The sequence below is a fragment of the Mustelus asterias genome, chromosome 10, assembly GCF_964213995.1.
Source record: "Mustelus asterias chromosome 10, sMusAst1.hap1.1, whole genome shotgun sequence".
Taxonomy (NCBI): Eukaryota; Metazoa; Chordata; class Chondrichthyes; order Carcharhiniformes; family Triakidae; genus Mustelus; species Mustelus asterias.
This window is the reverse complement of record NC_135810.1, coordinates 111577836-111590448: the sequence shown is the minus strand read 5'-3', so window position 1 is coordinate 111590448 and position 12613 is coordinate 111577836. Positions and strand designations below refer to the sequence as shown.

At 40.4% G+C, this 12613-nt stretch overlaps 1 protein-coding gene across 6 annotated transcripts in view; it reads left to right on the top strand.

The window, feature by feature from the left end:
* Positions 1-12613, top strand: part of ppp2r3b (protein phosphatase 2, regulatory subunit B'', beta) — a 134550-nt gene that overhangs the window by 76233 nt on the left and 45704 nt on the right. For all 6 annotated transcript variants that reach the window (XM_078222470.1, XM_078222471.1, XM_078222472.1 and 3 more), the window contains 2 exons: positions 2364-2467; positions 5790-5892. In XM_078222470.1, the coding sequence (XP_078078596.1) occupies positions 2364-2467; positions 5790-5892 (207 nt within the window). The remainder of the gene's footprint in view (positions 1-2363; positions 2468-5789; positions 5893-12613) is intronic.

Sequence of the window (12613 nt, the reverse complement as noted above, 5' to 3'; positions counted from 1 at the left end):
GACTTTAACCTGGTGTTGTTAAAACTCTTACTGAGATGTTTTATCAGTGTTGTAGGTCTTTCTTTGTGTTTCTTTGTATGTACTTTTCTTATTATGTGTAAGAATATAAAAAATACAATTGGCAAAGATAAAACAATTAACAAATGATTTGTGTATATACTGCCATCCCTACTGTTTATGCTTCACCTGATTCTGTCCTGATTTTTGCATTTACTTTTTCCAAATCTCTGATACACTTGAGTATCCCCCGGAATGCATATGTATTCCACTGATTTGCCAAGTATGCCCCCTGGTATTGTAATGGCAAATGTCTGTTCACGTACCAGTATCTTTCTGACACTTTCTTACCAGTGCTAAAATGTAAAATAACTTCATCTAGAGAGAAGGCATTTAATGTATAATTTCCCCAAGAATGTGCTCAGTGCTGTCTTCAGCTTACTGTTCGTTACACACATTATTTAAAAGACCTTATACCAAATGTTAGCTGTTGGTTTTTTTACAAAGAAATAATAAGTAACAAGAGATAGCTAAAAGATAGTATTGATACCTATAGTTCCCTTTGTAATTGTAATCATGCAACTCAATTCAGTATAATATAAACCTGAAGCAAATAGTTTTCTTTTCCTGTATAAATTGTTTAAAAACAAAGTACGGCAGATGCTGGAAATGCCCGGCAAGTCTGGACATACTCAGATGGTCAGGCAGCATCTGAGAAAACAGAACGTTTCAGTTCTTGGCCATTGCTCAGGATTTCATGAATTTGAAGCTAATGGATTTTATAAATTTGCATTTAAAAAGGAGCAAAGCATGGGAAAAGTGAAAGGGGAAAAAATCAATTGGGGTAGAGATATAGAATGATCTGTGAGGTTCTTGGACAAGATGAGATGGTTAAATGGCAGAAGATTAAAGGAGGCACAGTATGAAAGATTAGACATTTACCGGTCACACACACACAAGATGTGAGTAGCTAAACAGAAATAACTAGAATAGAAAGTCAGGAAAACCAGTATAGGCTTCAGTACCGTGCAAGACTGGTGGAAGAAAAAAAGCAGGTCAACACCAAGATTGCATATTATTATGTTTGAGATCTGATATGGAAGACTAACAAAAAACCACAAGGTCAGTGATCGTAAACTACTGTGCTCAGTTCTGGTCGCCTGATTACAGGAAGGATGTGGAAAAGATTGAAAGGGTGCGGAGGAGATTTACAAGGATGTTGCCTGGATTGAGTGGCATGCCTTATGAGGATAGGCTGAGGGAGCTTGGTCTTTTCTCCTTGGAGAGACGTAGGATGAGAGGAGACCCAATAGAGGTATATAAGATGTTGAGAGGCATAGATCGGGTGGACTCTCAGAGGCTTTTTCCCAGGGTGGAAATGGCTGCTACGAGAGGACACAGGTTTAAGGTGCTCGGGGGTAGGTACAGGAGAAATGTTAGGGGGAAGTTTTTCACACACAGGGTGGTGGGCGAGTGGAATCGGCTGCCGTCAGTGGTGGTGGAGGCAAACTCAATAGGGTCTTTTAAGAGACTCCTGGATGAGTACATGGGACTTAATAGGATGGAGGGTTATAGGTAGGCCTAAAAGGTAGGGATATGTTCGGCACAATTTGTGGGGCCAAAGGGCCTGTTTTGTGCTGTAGTTTTTCTATGTTTCTAAACTAACGGAACAGTTTTTATTGCACAACTCACATTTAGCACAGTCAACACAAGACTGCCCAGGCAAGCTCCACCCAAGGTGGGGCTTGGGTCCTAGGTCACCTGACTCATTCTCTTAAAGGGGCATGCCCCAACATACATAACACATAGCACCCCAACAGTGGAGTTCTAATGGAGAACTCCCCATCCTGAGCCCTCAGCAACACATTTTTCCTTCATTTCCAGAAATGCCAGTATATTAATCCCACACTGTTGGAGAGAAAATGAGAATAGCAAATAAAGTCTGAAATTGTTAAAGTTTGTGTTAAGGGTGGAGAGCTGCAAAGTGCTGAGTAGAAAAATGAGGTTTTATTCCTGAAATTTATTCTGAGCTTCACTGGAACAACATAGAAGGCCAAAGACGATGAGGCTGGGATTTTCCAGTGCCGTCCACTGTGAGATTGGAAATTCCTTGTCAGTCAAATTTTCTCTCGCCCACAATGATTTTCACCATGGATGAGAACAGAAAATTCCAACCAGCTGAGTAAAAGTAAAAGTTTGTTTATTCGTCACAAGCAGGCTTACATTAACATTGTAATAAAGTTACTGTGAAAATCCCAGTTATTTTATCTTTGCTGCATTACTATTTGCCTCACTTTAATTAACATTTCTGCAGCTGTAAATTGAAGTTCTTTGTCTGATGATTGACTTATCATCTGTCTTGAAAGGTTTGTGACTGCCCTCTGTATTGGAAAGCCCCGTTATTTTGTGCTGCTGGTGGAGAAAGAACAGGATATGTCTCTGTTCACAAGTTTGTCGCAACGTGGAGAAAGTAAGTGTTTACTCTCTTGCATCTTATTCCATCCTGAGTAGTAACTGGGTTTGTTACTTCCTTTTATTGAACAAACTTATATTTAGAGTCACGTTAATTACAAAGTTTGTGGGGCAAAACAACCACACCAGATATTAAATTAATTTTCAGTTTGGTGTTTTTAGTGAAGCAGCAAATAGAATATACAGCATGTAACACCCTATGAAGTACGGCTACTGAACAAACTAGTTGAAACTAGAGCTTCAAAGCTGAGGTCATATAAGTAAACAAAAATTGTAAAACCACTGGTATCAATTTTCTTTGCTTCTGTGGAAGATTGTGGATTTGAAGTTGAACGATATTGAAGAGGAAAAATTAGTTGAACATTTTTTAACTTTCAGTCAAATGGTGTCTCAATTAACACCAACTCAATGTTGGAATCCCCTATAGATAACTTTTCAAAAAGAGAGATGAATTTCCCAATGGAAATAATTGCACAAGATTTCACGTTTTAAGACTTTTACTGTAACAAATGAACTAAAATCAACCTCATCTGAACATCATTGAAGAGGCAACTAATGCAATAAACTAAGAAAAGGTACCTTCCCATTAACTGATTAACGCAACCAAAAGCCTCCCGCCACCTTAATACATTACAGCACAATCAGCAGATATGTAGTCTCGTACATAAAGTTCCAAACTCCTGACGGCTTTCCAACAGAAGTCCTTCCCCACCACAACAAGTCTTCCAATTCTTAAAAGTCCCTTCACTCAATCTATCATTAAACAGTTTTCCAGCAGCAAGACACCTTCTGGCAATTACTCGGTCTTTAAATCTCTACAAACTTCATCTCTTCAAACATTTTCACCAGCATTCTACTTAGTGGTTAATACAGACACAGCTTTTCCCTCGGCTGCTTCTGGTCTTCCTCCCCAGGCCTCTGTTGGTCTGAGAATCTGTGTCCAGAAAGAGCAGCTGTCCTTTTCTTTTGTCAAGGTGTGAAAACTGACACTTGAACTTCTATAGATTTCAACCGGGGCCTCTGTCCCCATGACAACCAGATCACATCGGCTTGCCTCTGGGAAGGATTCAATAGGATTTTCATCCCCCTTTCTAGGACATTCTGTTTTATCTTAAATTAAAGTATAACCAACCATCTTGCATTAGTAACAATACGTCGCAGCTGGCATAAAATCAAACATCACACTAATTTTATAATTGATAATTTCTCAGTTTATCTAGTTGTAAAATACCTCACCAATCTTATTACACGTTCACGAATGTGAATAGTTCAAGGAAATTTATAACATAATTGGGGGCTGTCATTGAGGTGAAAGTTGCAATTTCATTTGGTCTTGAGACTGGCAACTTTTACGTGGTTTTTACTGGGGTGTTTTAAACCTTTTGAATCTTTGTCCTCAGGTTATTCCAAAATTGAAACAATCATTTAGAACTGAGATGAGGAGAAATTTCTTCACTCATAGGGTTGTGAATCTTTGGAAATCCCTACCCCAGACAGTCGTGGATGCTCCATTGTTGACTATACTTATGGCTGGGATGGACAGATTTTTGGTGTCTCAGGGAATCAAGGGATATGGGGATTACTGGGGAAGTGAATTCAAAGGACAAGATCAACCATGATTGTGTTGAATGGCAGAGCACCTAGACAGGCCATATGGTCTACTCCTACTCCTATCTCATGTGTTTCTGTATGAAATGAACATGCTCTAATCAGCATGCCTGTTAGCATGCTCTATAATATGTGAATTACTTTCTCCCCCCACCTTTAAAACTATTTAAAGTTTTATAGCTATAATTGAAATCAGACTCTACCACATCATTTGCATCTTAATTCCAATGTCTCAGTTCCAGTAACCATCTTTGAGAGTGGGATCTTTTTCTGTCGAAGTTTTTAAAAATATAGCATTCGAGCTGTCTAATTAAGGAGTAATGGTTCGTGACAAGCTCCAGATGTGGCAAGGTAGATGGTTCCACCAAATGAGAGTACAGTTCTTTCTATTTCTCCCGGATGATATCATGCCAGTGTTCATCTAATAACTCCAGTCCCACATTATCCTCCTCAGGTGACCATTTTCATGTCACTCTACATAACGGGTGTCTTCAACCATAGGGTTATATGCATCCTAGCCAAATTTTATGCACTTGTATCCTTTTCTTATCTAGCTCCTTGGAATGTAATTATTAATGGGCAATATGGCAAATGGTGGGCTCATGACTTTTTTTGTCCCGCTAACCAGAGAATACTTTAGGAGCTGCCCAAAGCTTCAGCTGAAAGTGACTATAAATAAAATTTAGGACCTTCGTGGTCTTTCAGTCTTAGTGCCACATTACGTTATAGTTTTAATCCACCAAGCTAAGGCAGGAACAGAAGGTTGAAAGATGCATCAAAAGGCATAGATAGAATATATTATACAAGAGTTGTTTCTACTTTATTCTAAACTTAAAAATACTTGTGGAAGACAACTGGTCAAGTTTCAATAACACGGATTGTAACCATAGATTGATATTCTGACATTTGTGCTTGATTACCTAGGGAAGGAGTCAGAAACTTGTTATTCTACCCTACTGGAAACTTTAAAAATTCTACCTATGAAGAGCAGGGGAAAATCACTATGATAATTCAAATTGCACATCATATAGTGGAGGCTGGAAAGAGAGTAAGGAAGGTCTACATTTTTCACATGCCTTGTGACTGAGGGAAATACTTATGAACAATGACTCCACTATTGTCATTTATGCTTGCTATGTGTGGTACATGAAGCAGCATGGTGGTGCAATGGGTAACTCTGCTGCTTCACAGTTTCAGACCTGAGTGTCTGTCTGTGTGGCTTTTGCATCTTCTCCCTGTGTCTGCATGGGTTTTCGCCAAGTGTTCAGGTTTTCTCTCACAGTCCAAAAATGTGCAGCCTAGGTGGATTGGCTGCACCAAATTGTCCCTTAGTTTGTCTGAGAGCGTGGCTATGCTTGATCTGGTGTAGTACCCCTCAAGCTATAAGCCCCTGGCTTATAACAGCCTGTTCTACGAATAATTAGTCACAGAAACAGATGAAAGTCTGACCTATACACCGTCAGGTGTGGAAAGATTGACAGAGAGAGAGAGATGTGTGGTGCATTCACATTTATGCAGATGGCTTATGATGAGGAAGAGCATCCGGTTTCCCAACCAAGAATGGAGAAAGCATGCAAATGATTTCCAGTTTTGAGGCTAGGAAGTCGACTGATTTACTTAATTACACATGAGATGTGATAGAAAGAATTCCCCCACCTAAAAAAAAGTTTATATATTTATAAAACAAATATCTTTCTTCTTAAAAATTGTAGGATCTTGCAAAACTGCCATGATGATGCATCTAAATTCCTATATCTTCTGGCAAAGCCTGGATGTAGTTACTTAGAGCAAGAGGACTTCATTCCATTGATACAGGTGCTGCATTTTATTCTAAACTTGTATGTTTTCAAAGCATTTTGTGGAATGGTACCAATGTTCATTGACACAGATGCTGTAAGGAATAATCAGGGCGTGTTGAGCACGTTCTTTGGAAGGGTAACTGAAATATTGTGGAAGACAGCTATGTCATGGGTGTTGTGTTGGAATTTTTTAGAAAAAACTTAACATTCTTCAAGCACGTATTTTAAAATTGAAATACTTTCAAGTTCACTAGCTGAACTGTTAAGTGACGTAGCAATGATGAGCATAAAGTGATGACAAACGAGAAAAGAGCAGTAACAAATAGAATTCTGTTCTGCCCGTCTGTTAATATTTCACGGTTATGCATGAATATTTTGGAGAAGAGTAAATTTTTTCATATTTGCTGCTGATGCCAAGCTGACGAATATAACAAGAACAACAATCCAAGAGATGAACAAATAAGCTAAACATGGCAGGTGCATGTTTAAACTAGGAACAGGGAAGGTATGGGAATAAACAGATGTGGCAAGGAATTGTTTTTTTGTTTAAATTCGCTTAAAGATTTGAGTCAGCAGTTGTCAATAAAGCCACATTAAAGCCAAACGAAGGAGATTGTCATCGATTTCAGGAAGCGTAGAGGAGAACATGCCCCTGTCTACATCAACAGGGATGAAGTAGAAAGGGTCGAGAGCTTCAAGTTTTTAGGTGTCCAGATCACCAACAACCTGTCCTGGTCCCCCCATGCCGACACTAGTTAAGAAAGCCCACCAACGCCTCTACTTTCTCCGAAGACTAAGGAAATTTGGCATGTCAGCTACAACTCTCTCCAACTTTTACAGGTGCACCATAGAAAGCATTCTTTCTGGTTGTATCACAGCTTGGTATGGCTCCTGCTCTGCCCAAGACTGCAAGGAACTACAAAAGGTTGTGAATGTAGCCCAATCCATCACACAAACCAGCTTCCCATCCATTGACTGTCTACACTTCCTGCTGCCTCGGCAAAGCACTCAGCATGATTAAGGACCCCAAGCACCCCAGGCATTCTCTCTTCCACCTCCTTCCGTAGTGAAACAGATACAAAAGTCTGAGGTTACGTACCAACCGACTCAAGAACAGCTGCTTCCTTGCTGCCATCAGACTTTTGAATGCACCTACCTTGCATTAAGTTGATCTTTCCCTACACCCTAGCTATGACTGTAACACTACATTCTGCACTCTCGTTTCCTTCTCTATGAACCGTATGCTTTGTCTGTATAGCGCACAAGAAACAATTCTTTTCACTGTATGCTAATACATATGACAATAATATGTGACAATAATAATGGGGAGGCAGTGGCGTAGTGGTATTGTCACTAGAATCCAGAGACCCAGGCTCTAGGGACCCAGGTTCAAATCCCACAATGGCAGATGGTAAAATTTGAATTCAATAAAAAGTCTGGAATTAAAAGTCTAATGATGACCTTTTAGGACGGCACGGTAGCACAGTGGTTAGCACTGCTGCTTCACAGCTCCAGGGACCTGGGTTCGATTCCCGGCTTGGGTCACTGTCTGTGTGGAGTTTGCACATTCTCCTCGTGTCTGCGTGGGTTTCCTCCGGGTGCTCTGGTTTCCTCCCACAGTCCAAAGATGTGCGGGTTAGGTTGATTGGCCATGCTAAAATTGTTCCTTAGTGTCCTGAGATGCATAGATTAGAGGGATTAGTGGGTAAAATATGAGGGGATATGGGGGTAGGGCCTGGGTGGGATTGTGGTCGGTGCAGACTCGATGGGCGGAATGGCCTCTTTCTGTACTGTAGGGTTTCTATGATTTCTATGAATAAATCAAATCACCGAGGAATTGCGTATGTAACCTTGACTGTGTTTAAATGCAGTACTGAAGTGTGCATTGTTGAAAGTGTCATGGTCCCTGTGGGGAAACTGTAAACTAAAATACCAAATTTACTATTCAACCTCCAAATGAAGAAATTAACAGCAAGATTTTACTTCATGTGACTTTTACTTTAACACAAATCAGAACCAACTCAAATTAAACATGCATTAACAGGTAAATGATACTTTAAATAAGTTTAGAATCATTTTAAATAGTTTTACAACAAAGGTACATTTTACACAAGGACTAGCATCACCCACTTCAAATCTGTAGCACCATGCGCAATTCCAAAGTGCTCCAACTCAGCCTCTGATGGGTAGGATCTCTCAATTACCCACTCAATTGATTCAGCCCTCAAGCCACAATCACTGGCAGTGCTATTCCATCCTGAAGCCCCTGGAGACAGTTGTGACCTGGATAGCACAGGCCTGTAGACCCTCCTTAGCTATAAGACATAGGAGCAGAATTAGGCCACTCGGCCCACCAAGTCTGCTCCGCCATTCAATCATGGCTGATATTTTTCTCATCCGCATTCTCCTGCCTTTTCCCCATAACCCTTGGTCCCCTTATTAATCAAGCTAGGTTCACTATAGTCATAGTGGCAAAGATTCCCCAAAGACTCGTTTATCTGAATCCTTTAATAAACCCCATTAAATGCTCAAGTTTGCTCTGACAAAACTGAAGCAGCAGCAGTAAAGCTGTCCAAATTCGAATCCCTATTCTAACCCTATCTTCAGCTTTTTGTTCTATTTAACTGGGTTAAGTCACATCTCTATGTAAATGTGCCTTCTCTATTCTCGCATCTCCTGCATCTCTCCTTTGTTCTTTACATTAGTCGCTTCTTTGTCTGTCTTCTCATGTTTGGCCATATAACTTTTGTCTTAACTTTCTTCCTGTTGGTAATCATAGAAACCCTACAGTACAGGAAGAGGCCATTCGGCCCATCGAGTCTGCACTGACCACAATCCCATCCAGACCCTACCCCCATATCCCCTCATATTTTTACCCACTAATCCCTCTAACCTACACATCTCAGGACACTAAGGGCAATTTTTAGCATGGCCAATCAACCTAACACGCACATCTTTGGACTGTGGGAGGAAACCGGAGCACCCAGAGGAAACCCACGCAGACACGAGGAGAATGTGCAAACTCCACACAGACAGTGACCCAAGCCAGGAATCGAACCCAGGTCCCTGGAGCTGTGAAGCAGCAGTGCTAACCACTGTGCCACCGTGCCGCTCCCCCCTGTTTCCAGATGAAGGGTTGCCATGTCACATGGATCAGTATTTCAAGAGTGTTACAATTAATCCCTTTACATATGATGCAAATTCTTAAAAGATCTTTCCAAACACTCATAAAAACAATTACAGATTCCACAGACGTTTTAAAGACATTACAAATATTCCTTACTATACTGCTTCCAAGTCGATGGTAATCACAGGTAAAACATTACACAAGGGACTTGCCAGGTTCTTGAAGCAGAGGTGAAAGATGATATGGCAGATTCCATTCAAAGAAGAAAAGGGATGTTCGCCCAATGTCTGAGAAGACCCATTATCAATCAACACCACCAAACTGATTTAACTGCTATTTGACTTTAAAATGACCAGATATTTTTACCAGGACCGTCTAATTCTACCTCAGAAACATCTCAAGATTCTGCTGTTTCTGAGCTCATCTGCTGCTGAAACCTTCATGCCTTTATTAACTCCTGGGCAATCTCCCACATTCTACCTTCCATAAACTTGAGTTCATTCAGTGTTCTGCTGCCCATGGCCTAACGCACACCAACCGTTCGTCCATCACTCCTATCTTTGCTGACCTACATTGTGGCTCTGGTGTCAAATGTCCCCTTGTAATCCTCTGGTAAATTGCCCTAGGATTTTTTATCATGTTCAACGTATTATATAAATGCATGTTGTTTGTGGGATTTCTTTGTCAAAATAACAACAATGGCAGTACTTCAAATTCTTTGGACTGTCCTGACGATGTAAAAGATGCTACATAAATGCAACTTTTTTCCGACAAAAGTAAACTGGTGCTGAGATGTGTCAAAAATATTTGGTTAAACGAGCAAAAATTGTTCCATTCTGTCAGAAGCAATAAATTTGAAATAGTTTGTAAAATATTTTAGGCAATGTGACCAGGAGAATTCTGTACTTTATTGCTCTTGGATATGAGTGACTTGCAGGTGTAATTCGATTTTAATTTGTTGAGGTAATGTGGGATACGATTGGGGTCTACAAAATGCTCAGATTATAGATGTAGATATGAGAAGACCATTTGACATTTGATTGAGCACAGATTACAAAGCACAAATTTAACTGAAGAATCCTCGAGCAGAGCTGAACTTTGATAGACTTTCAGCTGCACTGACGGGAATAATGGCACATGTGGAATAGAATTCTCACAAAAGTATTTGGTTCTGTGTGGACATAACTCCTTCACAAAAGGAGCTAATTAAATATCTGGGACAGGTGTGAACTAAAGATTAAATACCTCAGTTATCGTTCGCATTTTGCTCATTTGGAGGAAGCCAGAAGTGTTTTCATTAGACATGAAGTCAGTGCTGTAAAAGAGATAGGTAAATTGTTGTGGGGCTGTATCTTGGTGATTAAAGATCATTTAATCTGAGTTTTCCCTTCGATCTGTGGATCTATATTTCTGTAAACATCTATCCATGAGCCATATGTTTTTTTTCCCTCATTCTACACTTGTGTAAAATAGCCTTTGGCATCTTAATGATTTTTGGGCTATTTAACTGCAAATGACGCAGCACATCATAGAAAATCTATCTCAAAAAATCTGCTTTTTTTTTTACCTACCTGAACCTAAAACTCAGATAGTCATCTCTAAAAGTAACTGTGGAAATGTGCAACCGGGCAGCACGGTGGCGCAATGGTTAGCATTATTGTCTTGCAGCGCCAGGGACCCGGATTTGATTCCCGGCTTGGTGACTGTCTGTGAGGAGTCTGCATATTCTCCCGTGTCTGCGTGGGTTTCCCCTGGTGCTCCGGTTTCCTCCCACAGTTTGAAAGACGTGCTAGTTAGATGCATTGGCCGTGCTAAATTCTCCCTCAGTGTACCCAAACAGGCACCGGAGTGTGGCGACTAGGGGATTTTCACAGTAACTTCATTGCAATGTTAATAAGAACATAAGAACTAGGAGCAGGAGTAGGCCATCTGGCCCTTTGAGCCTGCTCCGCCATTCAATAAGATCATGGCTGATCTTTTTATGGACTCAGCTCCACTTACCCACCCGCTCACCATAACCCTTAATTCCTTTACTGTTCAAAAATTTATCTATCCTTGCCTTAAAAACATTCAATGAGGTAGCGTCAACTGCTTCACTGGGCAGGGAATTCCACAGATTCACAACCCTTTGTGTGAAGAAGTTCCTGCTCAACTCAGTCCTAAATCTGCTTCCCCTTGTTTTGAGGCTATGCCCCCTAGTTCTAGTTTCACCCGCCAGTGGAAACAACTTCCTTGCTTCTATCTTATCTATTCCCTTCATAATCTTATGTTTCTATAAGATCTCCCCTCATTCTTCAGAATTCCAATGAGTATAGCCCCAGTCTACTCGGTCTCTCCTCATAAGCCAACCCTCTCGACTCCGGAATCAACCTAGTGAATCTCTTCTGCACCCCCTCCAGTGCCAGTATATCCTTTCTCAAGTAGGGAGACCAAAACTGTACACAGTACTCCAGATGTGGCCTCACCAGCACCTTATACAGCTGCAACATAATCTTGCTGTTTTTAAACTCCATCCCTCTAGCAATGAAGGACAAAATTCCATTTGCCGCCTTAATTTCCTACTGCACCTGCAAACCAACTCCTTGAGATTCCTGCACAAGGACACCCGGGTCCCTCTGCACAGCAGCATGCTGCAATTTTTACAATTTAAATAATAGTCCATTTTGCTGTTATTCCTACCAAAATGGATGACCTCACATTTACCAACATTGTACTCCATCTGCCAGACCCTCGCCCACTCACTTAGATTATCTATATCCCTTTGCAGACTTTCAGCGTCCTCTGCACACTTTGCTCTTCCACCCATCTTTGTGTCATCTGTGAATTTTGACACATTACACTTGGTCCCCAACTCCAAATCATCTATGTAAACAATTGCGGTCCCAACACCGGTCCCTGAGGCACATCACTAGTCACTGATCGCCAACCAGAAAAACACCCATTTACCCCCACTCTTTGCCTTCTGTGCTTTAATGCAAACCTACTTATGACATTGATAAATCAACTTTAAAAAATGCTAGCAACAAAGACTTTTTAAGAACTTGGCCAAAAATACTGTTGGTTTGTTTATCAATTCTGAAAAATAAAGATCTCCAATATTCTCCATCACTAATACGCACCCAGAGCCACATTATTTAAAAATACGGGCTGCATCCTTTTTTTTGTCCACTTGTAGTCCACTTGTAAATTGTTAAAACGGTTTCCTCTATAGCTATTTAAAACGGTAGAAGTAGATGCGGCCATCAAACCAGTAGTTGACGGGAAGACTGTAGAAGTTATTTCAGTGAAGTAATTAATTCTGGCATCTGATCTTTCTTTTTGCATCATGAGCTGGTGACATTTGATCTGACTCTTTTGATAAATGAAATAAAAATCAGTTCAGAGTGAAATCAATTTCTTCTGGTAACCCTTAAAACATTGATTTATGTGTTCTATATATTACTTCATTCAAGGTGGTTAGGTTTCTGAGTGGAGCCTCACCTTCCCATTTAAAATGCATGGAAACAGTTTATAAGTAAACATACCATCTTAATCAATGCAGCTTTCAAGGTCAGTTTCTTTTTCCCTTGGCAATTTTTCTAATGTAAAAGTTCAGTTTAGCAACTTTTTA